This window comes from Carettochelys insculpta, chromosome 3 (genome assembly GCF_033958435.1).
Source record: "Carettochelys insculpta isolate YL-2023 chromosome 3, ASM3395843v1, whole genome shotgun sequence".
Classification (NCBI taxonomy): domain Eukaryota; kingdom Metazoa; phylum Chordata; order Testudines; family Carettochelyidae; genus Carettochelys; species Carettochelys insculpta.
Window position 1 is genome coordinate 205384945 of NC_134139.1, and position 22537 is coordinate 205407481.

The following is a 22537-nucleotide window of genomic DNA, read 5'->3' on the forward strand; positions in this document are numbered from 1 at the left end:
GGAAGCATGTGTCAGAGCCAAGAATAGAAACCAATTTTCCTGCAACTGAATGTAGAATTTAGTCACAAAATCATCCTTCGTTTTATGTGGCAAGATAGGGTTAATTTTATTTTGGTTTTTAACAGTCAGTTATTTAAAATGCATTGGACTTTCTCCATGAGATTATAAAAATGTCTATAGAGGCCAGTTTTACAAGTATAAATCTTGACAAGCTTTGTAAAATTCTGGGTAAATAATTACACATTTAGGTCTACAAAAATGGGCTATTTCCAGCACAGACACTGTCTATCGTGCTGAACAAATTATATATCAAATCAGGTGACTTATTTTGAATGAACTGATGCATAATATTGTCCTGATCTGCCCACCCCAGTCATTATGGACCAATGTCCCAGATTGGTGCTTGGAGGCCAGTATTGCTGCTGGAAGTGCCTACAGGTTGATGTCTTTCAGAGGAGATGTAAAATTGAATTCTGACTCATTATGGCCTTGTAAGGAGGCATAAAACTTTACACAAGATATGGGGCACGTTAATTCTACAGTGATGGCTAAATTTCATTCTGCCTTCCTATCTTCCCTTTGTCTTTACTTCCTGTCTGAAATGCATAGGTACCATTAAAGTTAACTATTTGCTAATCTCCATCTGGCATGTTAGAGGATGATATGATTCCTGTATAGGAATGTCTGTAACATTGAGAGCATTTGTGTTGAAACAGGTTATGGGGCCTTTGAGGACTCTTTTCTGACAGCCCTGATCATTTTTATGTCCTCATTAGGGGTTAAGGGAATCCCAAAATAGATTCAGCAAGCCTGGATAACAGAAATGTGAGAGGGCAGTGTTTCTAGATGGTGCGTACAACTCTTCGTCAAGCCTGTGTTCCTGTACAAGTGAAAAGCTTCAGTTCTCCTTTAGAGACAAAGCAAAGGACGTGTAAATGGCAGTACTAGGCTGGTGGCCTCATCACCTGTGAATATGCACTGTGGGCTTGCCTTTGTTAAAATTTTTACCCTGAGTTGACTGATTGTCAGTTAACTTGAGTTAGTTCACTCCTTTGTAAAGAAAGAATGGTCCTGGAATGTTCCTACCAGGCCCTGAGTGTTTGTGGCTTGCCCTAAGCTGAGACAAGCACAGTGGAAATCCCTATAAATAAGGAAGAATGCAAAGCCTCATGTGTGCAGCTCTGTAGAGGTTCAGGGACAAATTGAATCCCCTCCAAGGGAGAGGGTTCAAGAACCTCCACTGTTCTGTCCAGCTATCCCATTACAAGTCCTGGGTACATTCAGAGCCCTGACAGTTAGGGAGCATGGGCATTCTACATGATTAAATTTACAGTTGGCAGCTGTCTGTGTAAAGGGGTTGAAAAGGATGTTTGAAAACGTCACCCTTTAGGCAAAGGGTGGCAAGTCCATGGCTCCCAAGCCACATATAGTTCTTTGAGCAATGAAATGCGGCTCCTGCCTAGGGCCGTGCACCAGGAGTGCTTACTGTCACTCTGGGCATGACCCCCAGCATCTGGAAGGAGAAGCATTTGATGGTGGCCCCAGTGAGTCCCAGGTATTGGGTTAGAGGGGGGAGGGAGCTGAGGGGGCTTGACTCTGTGGGAGGGATGTTGGATTGGGTTGGGGCCGGGGGCCTGGGGTTCCTGGGTTGCAGGGAGAGGAAGGGGTGAAGGTTAGAGCAGGGGAGCTGGGAGTGCCTGGGTCTGGGAGATGGGGAGGGCATTGAGCCATGTATTATATATTTATTTTATCTACCTATTACATAGATAAATAAAATAAATTATATATTATATCTATATAAATATAGGTAGATAAAATAAATATATAACTCATGACTCCTTGCACTTTATCCACAGCTACTTTGGCTCTTAGTCTCTAAGGTATGTCTAGGCTGCAGAGGTATTTTGGGTTATCGAGGTATCCCAAAATAGTAATTCCATATCGACGAAATGCAACTGGTATTTTGAAATAGTTTTTGAAATAGTGGGTGCATTATTTCAGCATCTCCCTACCCCTCATTGCGAAAGGCCTTGAAATAGCACTGTATTTTGACTCTCATGCTGTGTGGACAGCATTAAATCTCGAAGTAGCCCATTCTGAAATTAACTCAAAATAAGAAATGCAAGTTGCGTAGCACAAATTGGCTACGTCTACACGTGCAGCCAACATCGAAATAGTCTATTTCGATGAATAACGTCTACACGTCCTCCAGAGCCAGCAACGTCGATGTTCAACTTCGACGTTGCTCAGCCCAACATCGAAATAGGCGCAGCGAGGGAACGTCTACACGTCAAAGTAGCACACATCGAAATAGGGATGCCAGGCACAGCTGCAGACAGGGTCACAGGGCGGACTCAACAGCCAGCCGCTCCCTTAAAGGGCCCCTCCCAGACACACTTGCACTAAACAACACAAGATACACAGAGCTGACAACTGGTTGCAGACCCTGTGCCTGCAGCATAGATCCCCAGCTGCCGCAGAAGCAGCCAGAAGCCCTGGGCTAAGGGCTGCTGCCCACGGTGACCATAGAGCCCCGCAGGGGCTGGAGAGAGAGCATCTCTCAATCCCCCAGCTGATGGCCGCCATGGAGGACCCGGCAATTTCGACGTTGCGGGACGCGGATCGTCTACACGGTCCCTACTTTGACGTTGAACATCGAAGTAGGGCGCTATTCCTATCTCCTCATGAGGTTAGCGACTTCGACGTCTCGCCGCCTAACGTCGAAGTTAACTTCGAAATAGCGTGCACGTGTAGACGCAGCTATTGTGTATCTTATGTTGAGTTGGGGCACAGCATAGACGTAGCCTAACTGGTTGGCCACCTCTGCCTTAGGCTGTGGTCACCTCCAGGCGGGGCAGTGTGGCTCTTCATTGCCTTCAGTGCAAGATACTGCCTTAGATGTAGTGTGTAAGATAAAACATGCAAAAATCTAAGAGAGAGAAAATGATCAGTGTTTCAAATAAGATAAGAACAAAACACAGTAAATTCTTATTTGAACTGAATCTACAGATAATCTTTAAACAGACACAGTTATTTATTTGCCTGTCAACAAAACTACGTGCAACGTGGCAGGCTTTGAAGTCAAATGGATTGTTGTAAGTCCAACATTATAATAATAAATAACGTAATTCTAGCGTGACACATTTCTTCTTGAACCTTGATTGAAAATTTTTGAGGATTATGTTGTGAATTATCTAGTGGCAGTCAGCCATTCAACCAAGAAAAAAAAGTATTGAATGAAGTATTGAAATGTAGTCATAATTAGATACAATATTTGTATATTGTCCTGGAGCCTAACATGCCCACTGCCCTTAGAGGAAAAGAGTGTCTTTTTGTGGGAACTCTGATATTCAATGGAATTCACCCATAAGACAGGTAGAATTTTACAGTCTTATGTGACTGATTAAGTCAGGCCATGTCTGCACTACAAAGAAAAGCCTGCAGCGCCAAGTCAGAGAGCCTGGGTTAATCGACTTGTGGAGCTTGGGTTGAGGGGCTAAAAATAGCAGCATAGACGTTCTTACTCTGACTGGAGCCCTGGGCTCTGAAACCCATCAGGAATGTGCACATTCATGTTTTTAGCCCCCACAGCACAAACTCTGTGAGCACACGTCAGCGGATCCAGGCTTTGAATCTTAGTGTGGCCAAAACATATCTGAGGCGAGACTTAACTGGGCTGGGTGGGGAGGGGCATCTCAGGGCCTTGGTAGGGAGGGGAGGGGCTGGGAGCTACATTTCCACAGCCAGCCAGTCAACTCTTCTGGGTGCATGCTGCCCAGGGCTCTGGTGGCAATTTAAAAGGATCAGGGCTCCAGCCTCTGCTGCTTCAATGGCAGTGGCAGATGGGAGCCCTGGCCCCTTTTAAATCATCAGACCCCAGGACAGCTGCCCTCTTTGCCCCATCCCTGTTGCTGGCCCTGAGTCACACCCTTAAAGGTCTAGCATCATCTTCAGAATTAAATTTAAAATCCCCACAGTCTCATTTCAGCCCTTTATCCTGAGGCACAGTGAGTATAGTACTAACATTTTACTGCGTGGAGGCATTTTGGATGAGACCTTAAAAATCAAGACCATTCCTCTGTGAGGACATCAAAGACCTATCAGTCATCACCCTTTAGGGGAACAGCAAATTGGCTTGGTGTCATTTGCTTTTGGATCAGAATTTACCTTGAATGAAAATTGTCATGCCCCTAATGTTGTGTGCTCTTTATTTGTAGGTGGCTGCTATTCCTCTGCAGGGAGCCTGTGCATATTGCCACTAATGGGATTCCTAGGGACAGTGGTATGCCGAAAAAGAGTTAGATCTAAGTACATTACTATTACCTTAAGTATGAAGTTCTACTAAAAGGGAGTCTGGGGCCCATCTGAGTCAACAGTGAGGTTCTCTGACTCCGCAGCAGACTGTGGTCACATAAGAATGTAGATGGCTGGGGCTCACACAACTCTTGTGTAGTCTTGGATTCTGAACAAACTGGTGCTTGTGCAAATTCTAATGAGAATAGCTTTTTAGAGCATCACAGCACAGGTGCCTTGAATCTATGATAATGTATATGCAGAGACAAGAACGCTGGATTAAAGCACGCTATTGCTGTGAGACTATAAATGTGCATTAACCATTATAGTTTGACTTGGCAGAATTTAATGTTAAATTTTTTATAATTCCAGTGGATATGATCAATGGTTGTTTTGAAGCATTATTCCCAATTTATATCCATTTATTTGTTCACAACTGTAGGAAAATATGGGGAAGGGATGACACTAGAGGGGGTTGGACAATAATTATTTAGTGAGAATCAATGATGAGATCACAGAATCATAGAACACTAGAACTGGAAGGGACCTCGAGAGGTCATCGAGTCCTGTCCCCTACCCTCATGGCATGACTAGATGCCATCTAGATCATCCTTGATAGATGTTTGTCTACCCTGGTCTAAAATGTCTCCAATGATGGGCATTCTACAACCTCCCTAGGCAATTACCAAAGATTTACTACGTTAAACATTTACAACTGTTAAAACACAAATTGTAAACATTGCATGTCAAAAATATAAAGTAAATATCTTGACATCAAAATCTAAGATGTTCTCAAACAGTATGTGTTGTAACTCCAGGTTAAAAAGTCTAGTGTAAACATGTCCCATAGAACTAGAACTCTATTTTTATATGGTGAAACAGATCCTGATCTCATAAGACTTCAGAATCTGGGCCTGAATCATGGGCCCATAGGTCCAGATCCACAAAGAGACTTGGGTGTTGCCATATTCAGTGTGGCAAAACCTATGTTTCAGTCACCTAGAAAATCACTTGAACAATACTGGGATTCATGAAGCTGGGATGAGGAGCCGATATACCCAATACAATGAATGGGGAGCGAGAGATGCCTAAGAATAGCGATCTCCAAAACCCAGCTTGCCAGGCATGGAACTGCCTGACATAGCCAAGAGAGATGCCAATGAGAGAGGTACGGTCTCGGAGGAAGTTTGGTGCTGAAGTTTGGGCTGCACAGAGGTGTCCATCTCCACTTGGGAGTCCCACTCGTGCAATCAGGCAGTTTAAGGCACCTAAGTTGTCCATTGTAAGAATGGGCTTGGTGCCTTCCTAATTCCTTGGCAAATGGCTGGAGTAGAAAGAGACCCAACCTTATAAGTTTTAGCTCAGTGACTGGAGCACTCGCATGGGATCTGGGAGACCATGTTCAGAAACTTCTTTGCCTGCTTGGGGAAGGGGAGGAATTGAACCAGGATCACTCTTCTCTCAGGAGAGTTTTCTAGCCACTGGGATGTTCTAAAGCAGGGGTGTTCTCAGTCTCTCCTTTTGAAGCAGTTCCACAGGGGATAAATAATTAAAGTGTAATTGGGCCAGGGCAAGCACCACAATTACTCTGTAGTCTTGTGGATAGGGCACCTGCCTCAGGGGTGGGGGACCTAGTTTCCCTGCTTCAATGACTTTGGTCAGATTTTGAATGGGATCAGAGCCAGTCATGGTTGTGTCTTGCACTGGGGTTTAGGCAGGAGGTTGATGTCAAGAGTAAAGCTGCACTGTGCATGTAGAGAGGCAGAAAATTTCAGGTGCTTAGGAAACTTACAGCAGAAATTGTGCTGCTGAGAGAGTTTAGGGATCTTCAACATTAGGCACCAAAACCCTTTTGTAGCTGTAGCTCATAACGCCTACCCTCTAATTGAGTGCTGAGAGGTATCTCTTAAGAAACTATAGTTGCAGTTAAGTACCCTTTGTTTATGCTCCATTGCCAGAGTCCATGAAGCAGTTCGGGATGGAAGGCACCATATAAATATTATGTAATGTTAGTCACAGGATACTTAAAATTACATCTTAAAAACAACTGGGGGATTCTGTTATGGCAAATACTTCTGTGAAAGATGTTTATCAGTGTCCAGGTAGCAAACGTTTGCAAGTACTATTGTCCGGGAACAGTGCTGGAAAGCAATTTAGTACACAGGGTCAGGCTCTCCTTATCCATTTAGTCCATTAGTTAGCTAAGCAAAAACATGAAGTGACTATGTATGTAGACATTTGGTCCAGGCCCATCTGTGGTTATAATAATCTAGTTAGCAATCTGACTCCTTTTAGCATTAACGAATTAAGGTTGCTGAGGGTCCAAAGGCTAAAAAAATCTGTGAGGCATTGAAAATATAGGCTATAGCATATAGAGTGTATGGCGTAACCCTCATTAACTGTGTATTGCAAGAGGGCTTTTCTGTGCAAATTATTGTGAAAGAATTGTACTTAACCCCTTTCATGGTAAGCAATGAACTAGAAGCGTCTATAAAAAGCAGTCACCCAGGGCACCCTGGCCATGCCATGCTAATTTTCCTTCCATTTCAGTGGTCATTCTGGTGCAGCTCAGGCACAGGATAAACTGCACTAGTTGCCTTGAGGTTAATGGCTGTTGGTTCTGTGTTAACTCAGAAAATGATTAGTATCGGTGCACCACCAGCAGCAGTGTGGACAGTGCTGGCCTCAGCTGGCGTTGGGTCCACAAACTAAAATGTGCTGAATTCCTGAGGACTGTGGTGAGAAAGGGTTTAGACAGAATGCTGTGTTATACTCTGTTTTCCCCTCTGGAAAAAGATATCCAGAACAGAGTGCTTCATAGATGAGTAATAAAGATTCTCAGAGGCAAGTAAAGAATTCTGTATGAGAGTCAAGAGATTGACCTGCATGGCACACAGAGGGATATGCTAATGGTGTAGAGGGGAGGAAGAAGTCATACCTATTCCCTCCCCACTTTTTTGTCATAGGAGCCGTGTCTACACGTGCACACTACTTTGAAGTAGCGGCGCCAACTTCAAAATAGCGCCCGTCATGGCTACACGTGTTGGGCGCTATTTCGAAGTTAACTTGACGTTAGGCGGTGAGACGTCGAAGTCGCTAACCCCATGAGGGGATGGGAATAGCGCCCTACTTCGAAGTTGAACGTCGAAGTAGGGCACGTGTAGACGATCCGCGTCCCGCAACATCGAAATAGCAGGGTCCTCCATGGTGGCTATCAGCTGAGGGGTTGAGAGACGCTCTCTCTCCAGCCCCTGCGGGGCTCTATGGTCACCGTGTGCAGCAGCCCTTAGCCCAGGGCTTCTGGCTGCTGCTGCTGCAACTGGGGATCCATGCTGCATGCACAGGGTCTGCAACTAGTTGTTGGCTCTGTGGATCTTGTGCTGTTTAGTGCAAGTGTGTCTGGGAGGGGCCCTTTAAGGGAGCGGCTTGCTGTTGAGTCCGCCCTGTGACCCTGTCTGCAGCTGTTCCTGGCACCCTTATTTCGATGTGTGCTACTTTGGCGTGTAGACGTTCCCTCGCAGCGCCTATTTCAATGTGGTGCTGCCCGACGTCGACGTTGAATGTCGACGGCACCAGCTCTGGAGGACGTGTAGACATTATCCTCTATTTCGATGTAGCGTGCACGTGTAGACATAGCCAGGGAGAGCTAGGAGACTCCCAGGCTTCTGTGAAAGTAGTCTGTGCACCAAGCCCAGGGTGGGAGTGTAAAGCACAGGGTTGCGAGTAGGCTATCAAAGGGGCAATAGGATAAACGATAAATTATTACAGATCCACCAATTCCAACATCCAACACACACTATTTTTTGCAATAGCTGATGAGGGCCTTTTATGGCATTCACTTCCATGGAACGTAAATAGTGCCGACGGCCATTCCTACGTATGGGGCTCCTGTATATAGGTGCTGAGGGACTGCTGTATTTCTCTAATAACTGTTTATTTAGAAAATATAATAAGCAAATGTTATAAACCATTATGACACACATTCCATAAGTACCAAGAACCAAAAATACTGTACAGGTTGAACATCTCTGGTCTGGCAACATCCCTGGTTCACCATGATTACAGTTAGCCCAATGCCCACTTATCCTCAGGGTGGTTAAGTTTCCAGAAGTCCCATAAAGTTTGTTTACAGCCACCAGTCCTGACTCTGTGTTCTGTGCTGTTATGTAGCTCTAATTGACCTTTAAATGTCTTTTAAGAGCTCATAAAGCAGCAGAAGTGTTGGTAACACTGCTAGACAGTATTGACCTCCTTCAGCAAATTCTCTGGTTTGGCACCAGTCAGGTCCTGAGGGTGCTGAAGCTGGTACAGGTTCAATCTGTATTAACAATTACAAAATAAGTTTATCCCATTTTGTTATTTTGTGCAGTGACATAGTCTAGTTCATTGGCAGGGAAGGTTATTACCAAGATAGAAGGTGAGTTTCCTTCCATCATCCGGTCCCTATAGTTTTTGGAGATATTCTTTCTGCCTTTCCCCTGTAACTGTTGTGGTTATTAATGGTTTTAAATGGTCAAATGCCACTTCTTTGTGGGTGAGTGCACAGAGTGTAGGAAAAATGGTATTCAAATAACTATTCCATGGCTGTGTCTACACTAGCCCCTTCTTTGAAAGGGGCATGGTAATCAGCCTGAGCAGAGAATACTAATGACGTGCTGTGATTAATATGCAGTGGCTCATTAGGCTAATTTGCTCCATGGCAACTTCAAAGTTGCACACTTCAAAGTGCCAGCATGCTGTGTAGCCATGGGCACTTGGAAGTACCTGTGCAATTTCAAAGTGCCCTTACTCCCCAAAATTTGTGCAGGAACTTGTAAGTGCCTGCAGCTACACAGCATGCTGGCACTTTGAAGTTTGCAACTTCGAAGCTGCCACAGGGAGAATTAGCCTAACGAAGTGCTGCATATTCATCGCACCATTTCATTAGTATTCTCTGCTCAGGCTGTTTACCATGCCCCCTTTGAAGAACAGGGCTAGTGTAGACAGTGCCCATACGTTTTGCTGCATTGACTTTTACAGAAAAGTTTTCTCCTTTTTTTTTTTTTTTTTTTTTTTTTTTAAATTTCAGTTATTCCTCCATTCTCAAGGAAAGTTTTTCACATTTCCACTGAGAAGCTGCCAAACAGCTGTTGGCTACTAACCGATGAGCAATTCACTCTTGGAAGTTCTGTATTTCAGATATGAACTCCTTGGTCCAAAGTAGTTTGAACATGATCATTTAGGCCCACTGTAAAAGCTATTGATTGGACAGGGATTTATTGAAGAAGGGTTGAAGGACTGTGCCTGTGGACGTTGGGAAGGGGAGAAGCTAAAGTGGCTGTTTGCTGCTTTGATTTATGAGCTCACCGAGTCAATTCGTTCCTTGTGTAGGGTTATTTTTTGCTGCTGGGTGGTTATCATTTATGATTGTAAATTTAATTAATTGTTAGGGTGCCTAGAGCTTTTTGTACGGGCATTGTTATTATTTATATCTAAAGATATAAATAAAATAAATACTGTGAGCCTGCTTCCAATGCATATATTTATGATGCTTAATTTAGAGTTAATTTAGCTGGGAGATAATTAGAAAGAAAATATAGGATTTCTTTTCTTTGCAGTAATGTATTATTTTCTTGAGCGTAGCCCTAAAAATGCTTCTTGTTTTGTCTATGACAAATAATATTTGTGGTGCTGTGCCTTGATGGTTGTAGAATATGTTTTATTTTGCTTCTGTGTAATTCAAAAGCCCTAAGGTTACTGATAAATTATGGAGATCTTCAAGTGACAAGGCTAAGGCATTGCTTTTACTAAACAGATTAGTTAAATGAAACATGCAGTTTCAATGGCTTCAGAAGGATTACACATTCCAGATGACATCTCATATTCAGTATGTACAACCAGTTCCAGCTGAGATGCAGACTCTTAAAGTGTGCGGAATGACCGAGGATGATCTAAAAATGAATCTCCTCCTCCAGGTGTTTTGCTTTTTTATAGGGAGGAAGGAAATTTGATGCCTTAACACCATACAGCTCTTTCACTGCTTTCTTCTTGTGGTACATTCCCCTATCAGTGCACATTTTGGAGCCAGGCTGTCTTCTGACATTGACCAGTGCCAAATGGTTTAGAAAGAATGAAAAGAACAGAGCAATTACTGAGTGATCCACACCCAGTCATCCAGTCTCCGTTTCTGGATGTCAGAGGTTTCTGGAAACTCAGAGCATGGGGTTGTGTCCCTGACTGTCCCAGCTAATAGCCATTGATGGGCCTATCTCTCATGAATTTATCTCTTTCTTTTCTGAACACATCTGTAGTTTTGGCCTTCACAACACCCCATGGCAATGAGTTCGACAGGTTGACTGTGCATTGGATGAAGATGTTCTTTGTTGTTCTTGTTTTAAACCTTCTGTCTTTTACTTTAATTGAGTGACCTTTAGTTTCTGTGTGACCCTTGTTTGTCCACAGCTCTCCCTTCTTCTGCTAAGACAATGGCTCAGACTCTCTAGTCTTAAATAGTTTCTGCTATGAACATTCTAAATGACTCCTGTTTTCTAGAAGTTGTATTGCTTCCTATTCACATCTGCATGAAATTCCTGGTGTTGGTTTTGGTGGCTTGGATTCTAGGTACACTTCTCACGTCCCGTTACAACTGTTGAGCTCAGCACAGGGGCTTTTGCAAACAGTCCTATGCGTTAAACATATGTGACTTGGAAACACGATGTTCTCAGTTGTAGATCCTTGTCTCTGGAATTTTGTTGACCACTTGCTCCATCAGAGTCCAAGTTTGCTGACTTTAGCCTGTAAGGCTTATCTATTCATTTGCCTGAGAGGTGGAGTGGCAATATTGAGGTACAGAGTAGGAAGCTCTCTTTAACAGTAAGATCATTTCATATTTTAATAAACTCACAGATCTGTGAGGATGTGCATGGCTTGGGTGATCATCTGTCCTGTTTTGGGTGGGATAGCCCCGTACTTGAGATGCCTTTCTGGCATCCCATTTTATTTTAACAAAGGGGCTAATTGCCCCATATTTGTGCAGCTGCTGGGAACCAGGAGCACAAGAGCCCAGCTGCCGCCTGGTTACCAGGTCCCCATGGCTTGGAGAAGCCAGAAAACTGACCAGCCCTGCTGCACCTGGCTCTGGACTCCCTGCTGCTCACAGGAGCAGGGAACCGGACCCATGTGGTATCACCTTTCCCAGCTCCCTGTGGTTCTGGAAGCTGGGAGGAGCACCGGCATGTGGAGGTTGCCCACAGGGCTGCAGCTGGTTCCTGCTGCCCTAAGGCATGGGGCAGCCAGGAGCCACATCTGCCCCCTGCAGGCAGGGAACCCACCCCCACCACCCAGCTGGGTGGCAGCACCCATAGGGCAGCCACTGCCTGACTCAGGGCAACCATCTGTCCTGTATTGGCTGGGACACCCTTGCCCCCCGGGTGTTCTGCATGTAGCCTATGGGAATGTTGGCACTCCTCTCCGCTGGATAGGATCAGAACTGCCTTTGAAACAAAAGATTCTGAATTCCTGTCAATATGCGGTTCTGTGTGACTATGATATGTGCTGTGGTAACAAATGAGGGCTACGTCTACATGTGAAGCCTACATCGAAGTAGCCTATTTCGATGAATAACGTCTACACGTCCTCCAGGGCTGGCAACGTCGATGTTCAACATCGACGTTGCGCAGCACCACATCGAAATAGGCGCTGCGAGGGAATGTCTACACGCCACAGTAGCACACATCGAAATAAGGGTGCCAGGCACAGCTGCAGACAGGGTCACAGGGCGGACTCAACAGCCAGCCGCTCCCTTAAAGGGCCCCTCCCAGACACACTTGCACTAAACAGCACAAGATACACAGAGCCGACAACGAGTTGCAGACCCTGTGCATGCAGCATGAATCCCCCGCTGCAGCAGCAGCAGCCAGAAGCCCTGGGCTAAGGGCTGCTGCCCACGGTGACCATAGAGCCCTGCAGGGGCTGGAGAGACAGCGTCTCTCAACCCCCCAGCTGATGGCTGCCATGGAGGACCCCACAATTTCGACGTTGCGGGATGCGGATCGTCTACACGGTCCCTACTTCGACGTTGAACGTCGAAGTAGGGCGCTATTCCGATCCCCTCATGAGGTTAGCGACTTCGACGTCTCGCCGCCTAACGTCGAAGTTAACTTCGAAATAGCGCCCGACATGTGTAGCCGTGACGGGCGCTATTTCGAAGTTAGTGCCGCTACTTCGAAGTAGCGTGCACATGTAGACACAGCTGAGATGTGCCTACATAGCCACAGATTTGTCACAATCTTAAAGAACTGCATGCCATTCATAATTTTTGAACACACATTTTGAGCTTGTTGGATAAAATAAAAACATCCCTGTTTATCCTATTTTGGTGGAACTCTCCACTGCAGTGATTTCTCCTTCTCTCTTTCTACTTACTTCTCCTTATGGCAAATTGCACATATTTATCTTAGTAAAAACTAAGACAGTTTTCTCAGCAGCCATATCCCCTTTTTCTATCATCACACCCTGCTCATACTTTTCCACTCATCATAATCCACCATGCAGCTATAATATATATTTCAAATTTCTGCATCTGCTGTGCTGGTAAACTGCTACATTTCATTGGTATTTGTTAATTTAAATGAACATGAAGCTCCTACTACTTCTATGGAAAAAAGCATAACCCCCAAACATCTCTGTGAGCAGAGTGCATTTTGGCAAAATGATGAGCCAAGAAATTCCTCTTTACTTGCTCTGTTAAGCAAACTGCATTTTAAATTTCTTGCTGAGGGCTTTGTTTTACTTGCCCCAGGCAAGCTGTTCAACATATCTATCAAGCCCTGTTGTAGCATTATAGCTAACATTTTGGTAGCATGATCATCTGCTTAATGCCATCTGTCATCGGGAGTTTTATTTCCTTCAATGGAGCTGGTGCCCTATATTTATTCTTTTATGTTCCCCCCATCCATTTACTAGCTGTTTGTTTTCCAGTGGTCTCGAACATTTTTTTAGGCTCTGTGGTTGCCTTAGGTCAACATAGTGCATTAGTAATACAACTTTGTCTGAAACCATGGTGGATAGCATTAACTCTCCTAAATGAAAATTCTGCATATAGTGTCCCCAGGGTTCTTTCCAGATTGCAGTAGTCTGGGGAGAGTCCTTCCAGATTCCTAACTGCGATTTAGGAACAACCAATCTCAGATTTTTACATTGGTCTTGGTGCATATCAGGAAAGGATTTTGGAAATTTTAGGTTCTGATCTCAGTTTCATTGACTTCAGTTGATCAAGGCTCAGGCCCTTAGTAAGTGCTGTACAGGTGCGTGGGAATGTGGACGTGTTTAATGAAGTGGACACTTTAATAATGAGACTAAGTTCCAGTGTTGCTCTTGTATAAGCGTATGAAGGTCTCAGTGAAACCAGAGGGCTTCTACATGCCTACAGAGAACATAATTGAGCTCTCCAGACCCCAGAATCTTTGAAATTACATATACTTAAAAAGAGCCCAGTAATTAAGGACACTACATATACAAGGACATCTTCAGCTCATCACAGAGCAACATCACTTGTTGGGTAGGCCATGGTAACCATGCTGTACCAGCTGCATTACTGATCAGTGTCTATAATTGCAAAGTGAACAATCTTGTGCAGTTGGAATTTTGGTAGCCGAGTAGTCATCTGGCATTATTCCATTAAAAGTGTAATGCACAGTTCATTTTACCCTCTCCAACTGAAAAAGGAAAATTAGCATTAAGGCAAATGAGTGATTCTTAGGGTTCTTGAAGGCATTTGAAAACATGGGATATTTTGTAAACATAACTCAATAATTGTCAAATGCAGGGTCAAATAAACAAAGTCAAATGTTGGGCCAAATCCAGCCCTAGCTAACACTGCTAGGGGGGAGTAGGGATACCAGGAGATGCATCCTCTGCTCCAGGAGTCCTCTTAGCCTGGGCAGGATTCCTGGAGGTGAACCCGGGGGATGTACTGCTGGTTGCCCTTTACAACTACACCGTATAGACATCGTCAGCACCTCCACTGAGAGTTGGCCGTGTACTGCAGCATTTCAGCTGGCCAGCAGGATCATCCCAAGTTAGGTTTTTGTCAGTGGGCCGGCACAGGGTAGGTCCACTAGTGGGAGGATAAATCTCTCAATGGCTATTAGCCGAGATGGTCAGGAATGCAATGCCATACTCAGGTCACCTCCCAATCTGTGGCTGACTGATGGGTGGCTTTCTTGAGAATTGCCCTGTTTTGTACCTGTCCACTGAAGCTCTGGCACAGGTGAGTGGTGGAGACAAAATCTAGGGCTAAATGGACTATTGGTCTGATCCAATATGGCAGTTCTCACCTTCCTGAAGGAGCTGGTCTCCCTTCTTAGTAGTTTCTTGTGTAAAGCCTGCCCTGCAGCTTGAGCAGGGTTTGGAGAGGAGAAGAGATTTTCTGTATTCTCTGCCCAGCACCCCTTCAGCATGCCATAACATCCTATCTTCCCAAATGCATATTTTAAAACGAAAACCTTCTTCCGATGTTGCTCCCATTCAGACATTTAAACTCTGCCAACAGGAAGATGAGTAGGATGTGTCTCCTTTGTAGTTCCATCTTCTGTAGTGAAGCACTGATGTCTTAGCAGTGTTGATAAAGCTTCATCATCTGCCTTATGCAAAAGTGCCTTTTGAGGTTAGCATAGGGATTTCAGGCTGCAGGCCAGCAAAGATCTGGCATGCCTCTGAAATAAGGCATTAATTCCCCAGAGGGTGAGAGAATGAATCCTCTGCTCTGTGTTTATCTTACTAAACTGTTGGGAGGGATGGGGTGTCCATGCACGTTTGTGTGTAGTGCTGGCAGCCAGAGCTGAAATAACTGTATCTTGTTCTCACAAGAGGCGGATAAAACTAAAAGAAAGGGGCACGAAGAAATCAGAAAAGGGAAAGCTGCATTAAAATTTAAAGAATCAAATGAAAACGCCTTTCACATATGCATGTTCTAGTGAAAACATCAGTCCCAACTGAAATCACATGCACATTTAATGAAGAAAAAAGGAGTTTGATTTGTTTAGATAGTATCATGAATATGTATGTTACAGACATGTGAAATCAGCACTGCTGCCCTGGTGAGCATACCTTGCAAAGACGAGATCTTGTGAGATGTGGTGCTCCCTCAGCATTGTAGAGATGTGGACCCAAAATTAGCATGTGATTGGATAACAGATAGACCTGGTGTATTAGTCACAGGACTGGGTGTCGGGAGTCATTTGCTTTTCATCTAAAAAGCAGTTAAAATACCCAGTATTTTGCTGTCCATGAAAACAGATTTTGATCAAGCCAAAACAGGTATCTTCCCTGCCCCTCCAACTTTTCAGTTTGACTTAAGAAACGAAAAATCAATTCTTCACAAAGTTGTACTGTTCAGTTTATATCTTTTGTCTAATCTGCATGTAATATTTCAAAAACTATTAAAGAAGAGAAGAATAAGGTATAGTTGTTCTGGTTTTACACTGATAGATTTTCATCCACCTTAATGAGCAACTGCTTGCTTTGAGGTATCCTTTTTAAAACTAGTTCTCTAATATACTGCACAATCTTGCCAGTGACTCCTGTTCCTCACAGAAAACACATGGGCTACTTCTGCACTACAGTGCTGCATCGATAGGAGTTATTTTCGGAAGAGATCTTCCAGAAGAAGTTCTGTTGACAGCTCATGTGCACACACAACAGTGGATTGTAAGAACAATCTTCTGTGTCGACAGAGAGCAAGTAGACTGCCTGGCTGCTCTGTTGACAAAACAGCGAACCAGCAGCTCAGCAAACAGGGCTGCCAGATGAAATGGAATCCCTGTCTGTCGACAGAGGGCCCCTAGAGCATCTACCTTGCTTTTTTGTTGACATAAATTGTCAACAAAGGCATTATTCCCCATCACGGAGAGGCAGAACACTGTTGGCAGAAGTGCCAAGTTTTGTCGACAAACCGTTGAAAAAACACATTTTGTGTGTGGGCGTGCTGTGAATTTTCTTGACAAAACTCTCTAGTATAGAGGTATCCATGCCCAGCTGTTAAATGCAAAGCTACAGGTTAATTAAGGAGTTGTTCAAATGATATAAATCGTAAAAGTACAGCTTAGGAAAGTGGCAGCAGAATCCTAAAAAGGAATTTAAGCATTGACATTCATTCAAAGTGTGTGATTAATGTTATTTTTAATAGAAGAGCCTTAAAAGGTTCAAAGTTCAATCAGTTTGATTGTGAAGTTCAGAAGTGTATAGTTCCAAAGTATCTTTTGAAATTCAAGACTATTGCTAGAATTGTTTCTGTTAAATCGGTGATTGCAAAGATTACAAATACCTTTAATTCTCACAGGCTCTGCTGCAAATCCAGCTATGTACGAATTATGCTTTTCTGGAGTATTGAAATATTTTCTCTAGTATTTTTACTCCAGATGTATCTGTGCTATCTGCCCATTTCTGATGCTGCAGTTCAACTGATCAGGTGTGGGGATCAATAAGGTACTTTGTGGTTGGGTGGAAGTCACATTAGTGGTTCTACAATCAAATTTCCATTAAAGGTACTTCCTTCCAATGCTCCTTGCACAAATTTCTGTATTGTTGTTCATCAAAATGATATCAAATGATTAAAAACATCAAGAGTTGACTTAAAATAATTAATTAACAGCACAAAGTCATTGGCTTCTGTTTGAATAACATCAGCATTCCTGAACTCTGGACAGATCTATGAATGATTCAGTGCATGGCAAAAAACAGTGTAAATCTACAACATTTCAGCATGCCATTCAGAGCCGCCGTAAGATCAGGACCGCATTGTGCTAGTAACTGTTCACAGTATACATAGTAAGTCCCACCAGGCAGAGATTTATTTATTTCAAAATTCCTGTTGTCTGGTAGATAAGTATTTTTCTTTTATTAGAAGAATATCACTTTATGACACTCCTGCCCCTCCCCCCCACCACACAGAACATGTTAACACAGTAGTGGAGAGAGCATCAGCTGTAGAATGTATTAATAGGCTGTACAATAGCTTAACACTGCTTTGCTGTATATTGCCTATTTGTTTTCGTGGGTGTGAGGATTTACTGCATATGAAAAAGCTGGTCTATTTTATAAATGGGGCAATGGACAGAGTTCACCAGAACAACCAGAGGCCCACCTCCTCAGGTATGGTAGGAGGCTACTTGGCCCAGAAAACAACAGATTATTAAGAGATTAAGAAGAGCTCGATAAATTCGTGGAGGTTAGGTCAATGAAAGGCGATTTGCCAGCGTGTAAGAGTGGTGCCCATGGACTCTGTTTGTCAAAGGCTAGAGATGGATGGCAGGAGGCAAGTCACTTTATCATTGTCTTCGGTCCACCCCCTCTGGGGCATCTGGCACTGGCCATTGTCAGCAGATGGGATACTGGGTCTGACCCAGTAATGGCCGTTCTCATGTTCTTATTATGGGGAACAAGAATGAAAAAGCTGGGGTGGGGGCGGGGCGGGCAGGCCATAGAGTCAAAACAAAGGATCCAGAAAGGGACACTATGCAGACAACCCTGGACTATGACCATTGCTTCAAAAAAGTCACCAGACGCCACCCAGAATAGTGACAATTCTGGATGTTAAGGGCCTGGATTCTTTTGAGGGGCAGTTTCCTTTTTGCATACAGAAAGTTGTATACAAGGCTGGAAAGCACTCTGTGTTTGAGAGGTCCCAATGGGTTTTGTGGCCCCTAACTCTGTAACTCTTGAAGATGCAGATTTTGGACCATTGGAGTGTGTGTTCAGGTGTTAGATTGTGCACAGCAGGCGTGTATGTTTTTGCATCTGCAAAGTGAAGACATGAGTGTGTCCATATCCGGGGTGGGGAACCCCCAGCCCACAGCTTGCCTGGATCCAGACCCCAAGGCTTAGGGCTCCCATCTCTTGCGTCCAGCAGGTGTCAGGGTGAAGGGTTTGGAGCCTGGTGGGTTGGATTAGGCAAGCCAGGGCTGGGTCCAGAACGTGGGCTCGGCTGGAGGATGAGGTCCGGGAGTCAGGAAGTGGTTCTGGGCTCCGTTGCCACTCACTGCTGTTCCCCCAGTAGGAGGAAGATGTGGGGAGCAGCAGCAGCCTTGGCAGCAGAGCCTAGAGGCTTCATACCACTACTTTGATTGGCCAGAATTCTGGCCAATTAGAGCAGTTGAAATGGTGTCCAGGGGCATAGGGAGCCATGTACGTCATGAGCCAGAGCCCACACTCTTTGACCACTCCTGCTCCCCTGCCCATACACACCTCTGCACTCCCACCCTTTTCATACACCCTCCCTCCTACTCTGACTAATGGGAGGCACTGGCTTAAGCAGCTTCTGGCCAGCAGCACTCTTGGGCAGGGTTTCTTGCTGCAGCAGCCCCAGCCCACTGGCTGTTCCATTTGGCTCTCTGAGGAGGGAGTGAGGAATGGGCTTCCCAGCTGCATCCCACTCCACCAAAATCTCTGAGACCTAACACAATGGCCTGTTTCTGGCCAATAGGAGCTGAAAGATTTTGCTGGGAGGTGGGGGCAGCCGTGGAAGCTCTCCCCTCTCCAAAGCTGTAAGGACCAGACATGGGTTGGATTAAAATGCTTGGTGGGCCAGATCTGGGCTGCGCCTGCCGTAGAATGAGGTAATGGGAGCAGCTTTTCATGGAAACTAACATTAGTTTAGGTTTAGGGTCATATTTTTAAAGAAGACATGTATAATTCCATGCAAGAGATTGCACTAGCTGAAAATGTGAGTACAAAAATTGACATGCATATGCAAATCAGTCCTAACTTAGTCGCCTTTTCAGGTGGTATAAATTATGTACCTCCACTGAATTTTGCCCATGTTACATCAGCCGAGAATCTGGCCTCTTTTGATAGCTGGCAATATGGATGAATGAATACCTGATTTTTGCTTTCACATCAGATATCTGCATGCATAAATTAACTAAGCCTAGGAGATTTTTTCTTCTCTATGATCTATAATTTAGTTAATTATTACTCTTCCACCTTTAAAGATTGTATGTGCCAAGAAGCAGAACATTAAATAAATGTTTGCCATTAATACAAATTAATGTGTTTTGACAGCTTGCTAATCAAGTAAAGGAAAATGCTGCTATAGAAATATGTTCAATTATCATTTAAGCAATGTTTTTTTGGGTGGGTGGGGATTCACGCCATTAAAAGGTGCATCTTCAAAAATCTTAGAGGTTAGTGTAACTTTTGCTATCTGTAGCATGCTGCTATTCAGATGAATCAGAAGTTTTGGCTGTGCTTGCTTCATGAAAAAGGGGAATGGATTTGCCCAGAATCATAAATGCATAGCTAATCATGGTGGGCATTTGACCATCAGGTGCCAGTTGTATCAGTCGTTTCTCATACAGTCTTAATTAACATGCAGATGACTGATTTAATATTTAACATCTTGTTGTGTACTTGACACATTATGCAGGTATGGGATGTTTCTGGGGAGCAGAGAGAAAGTTTTGGACACAGAGAGGCGTCTACTCCACTCAAGTGGGCTATGCAGGAGGGCATACTCCAAATCCCACCTATGAAGAGGTTTGTTCAGGTAGGTCTGTTTCCTTTACTTTCACAGTTCCTGGACCTGATCCTGTGAGATTACAATCTATTTTAGTGGGACTGGAGGGTGATCAGAAACTCTCAGCATACAGCCCATAATAAATACTAATTTATACTCTACTGTTATACATGTTAATATAATTATGATATTTACAAGCAACCATCATCCCCTAGAATCAAGGCCAGTATTGAATTTTGTTGATTTTTTTTAGCCCACCAAGCATCATTCTGAGTCAAGATTTCACAAAATTCTGAGGATGTGGGTCATGATGTATTTTCAGAATCTTCTTCTGAGATCCCCAAATCTTTTGTCTTCTCTGCCTTCAAGGATATGTTTCATCGAGCAGTTAAGTTATTTGGGGTTGTGATTTGGTAATTTTACTTTTAGTTAATACTTCTGGTTTATTACCTGAGAATAACTTCCATATGTAGTAAACTCGTTCAGCCCCGGGACAGGGAGGTTGCCGGATATTCAAATATTCTTGATAATAGAAAGGTATCTTCTTGGTGGTCACTCAATAACAAGTAGGATGTCCTCATGTCACCCTCCTATTTGTGAGTCTGTTGATGGTTCAGGAGCTGCAGATCTTATCACATATGAGGCAGGTGTTAGTAGCTCTTGGAGGGGTGCAGGGCAGTTTTTGATGCTCTTTTCTTCTTCTCCACCTGTCCTCATCTGTACTGCGGCAGGACCTCTCAAATTGTGTCACCCTCTCACATATTACCATTCTCCACTGAGGACAGTCTTGGGCAAGGTTCTCCCAAGTGTCAACACCAATGCTGCACTTTTGCATATGTGCCTTCAGCATGTCCTTATATTGCTTCCGCTGGCCCCCAACACACCTCTGTCCTTCCTCCGATTCAGAAGACAGAATCTGTTTTGGGAAATGCTGATCAGACATGTGAACCACGTGACCAGCCCAATGAAGTTATTGATGAATGATAATGGCTTCAATGCTGGTCCTGTTTGACTCTTCCAAGACACTAGTGTTCATGTGCCAATCCTCCCAAGAGATATTTAGGATTCTCCTGAGGCACCGGTGATGATATTGTTCAAGTGCCTTCAAATGATGCTTGTGTGTTGTCCAGGTTTCACATGCATACAGTAGCATTGGAACAACCACTGCATGATATAAAGGGAGATTTGTCTTGGGATAAATGTTCTGGTTCCTTTTGTCTCAGTTGGGTGTAAGCAGTGCTTGCACACCTCACATGATGCTGGATTTCTGCATCTGTGTTGAATTTAGTGGAAAGATGACTTCCAAGGTATGGGAAGTGCTCCACATTTTCCAGAAGCTCTCCATTGACTTCAAGAGAAGGTGCATGAGATTGTCCCATTGGTGAACGTTGGTGGAGCACCTTGGTCTTTTGGATGTTCAGTGCGAGGCCGAGATTCTTGTATGCTTCGGCAGAGGCACTTAAGATGGTTTGAAGGGCTGTGGGAGAAACATCAACAACCATATTGCGAACTGGAGCTCCATGCTCAAGGTTGTGGAGGTCTTGAAAAACAAGATTAGACATTTAGAAACAAACAAAAATGTATGCAGAGTACTTTATTTACCAATAACAGTAGTATTGTAAATTGTAAATTTATACTGTATTTGCTGTATTGATTTGTATTTATTTTCACTATATTCTACATATGAAAAACTTAACTAAAATTTACTTATGATTAAAATGCTGGTTTTTTGAGAGTTCTGGATAATAGAATGCCAGCTATGAAAGAGTTTTCTCTAATTAGCTGGCTTGCAAACAAAGACAGTAAGGTGGAAATGAAACAGGTTTGCATTGCTTTTATCTGGGGTATGCTCTCAGGAAGTTACAACTATCATATATTTCTTCTTTGGAAAAGTGATAATGTACGATTCAAACCTTTTCTTTAGTACTGACAGAAGTCAGGAGTCAGATAGTCTTTAATTTTGTCCCTCAGCTGTCCTGTGGTGATAAGTTTAAATATCATCTCTCTCCTGGATTACTTATAATCTTTTATATACAACTCAACCCCTACCACCCCACCAGTGAAAGCAAACCTCCAGGGTTTGTCCATGCTCTGTGCTCTCACCAGTCCTCCCTGCCCACTACAGCGAAAACTCTTCCATTGTTTTTGCCCATACTCTAAATTCCATAATCCTTTGCAGCCATTTTACGCTGGTTAGTACTGCTCTGAAAGTGTACCCATGCTGGGGACAATTCTGATTGCCTGCTCTCCTACACAGTAGTTAGTAGAATATAGCTTTGAGCTCTTACTTTGCTTTTGTTCTCTCGTCAACACTTTTTGTACCAACTGCTGAGGCTATTTTACCTCTTTTGTTTATTACTGGGCACCTAGAGACAATCTAAAACAGAGTGAAGTGTTTGGCAGTTCTACCAATTAACAGCTATCCCATCAGCAGAAGAGAATTGCTGCAGAGTACCCAAGAAAACAGACACCGTCAGTAAATAAACCAGAATATGAAAGAAATTATAAGAAATTACTCTATGCAGCAAAAAATACAGGAGCTGTTTATACATAGACATAGGGTTAATCTTTTAGTAGTGACAACTCACAGCAAAAGTGCTTCTGAAAGTAAGGACTCAGCAGAACTGAACTAAAAAACCCACCAACAAACTAGAATCCTGGGAAAAGATATTGCACCCTTGTTGTTAATGGATGCCTGGGCAGATGCAGGCTGCCCCCTCCTGCCCAGACCCAGGACCTCATCCCCACCCC

General features: G+C 43.8%; 1 protein-coding gene across 6 annotated transcripts in view; it reads left to right on the forward strand.

Annotated features, from left to right (window-relative positions):
- MSRA (methionine sulfoxide reductase A) overlaps positions 1 to 22537 on the forward strand; it is a 461942-nt gene that overhangs the window by 207860 nt on the left and 231545 nt on the right. For all 6 annotated transcript variants that reach the window (XM_074991478.1, XM_074991476.1, XM_074991475.1 and 3 more), the window contains one exon: positions 19697 to 19816. In XM_074991478.1, coding sequence (XP_074847579.1) covers positions 19697 to 19816 — 120 coding nt within the window. The remainder of the gene's footprint in view (positions 1 to 19696; positions 19817 to 22537) is intronic.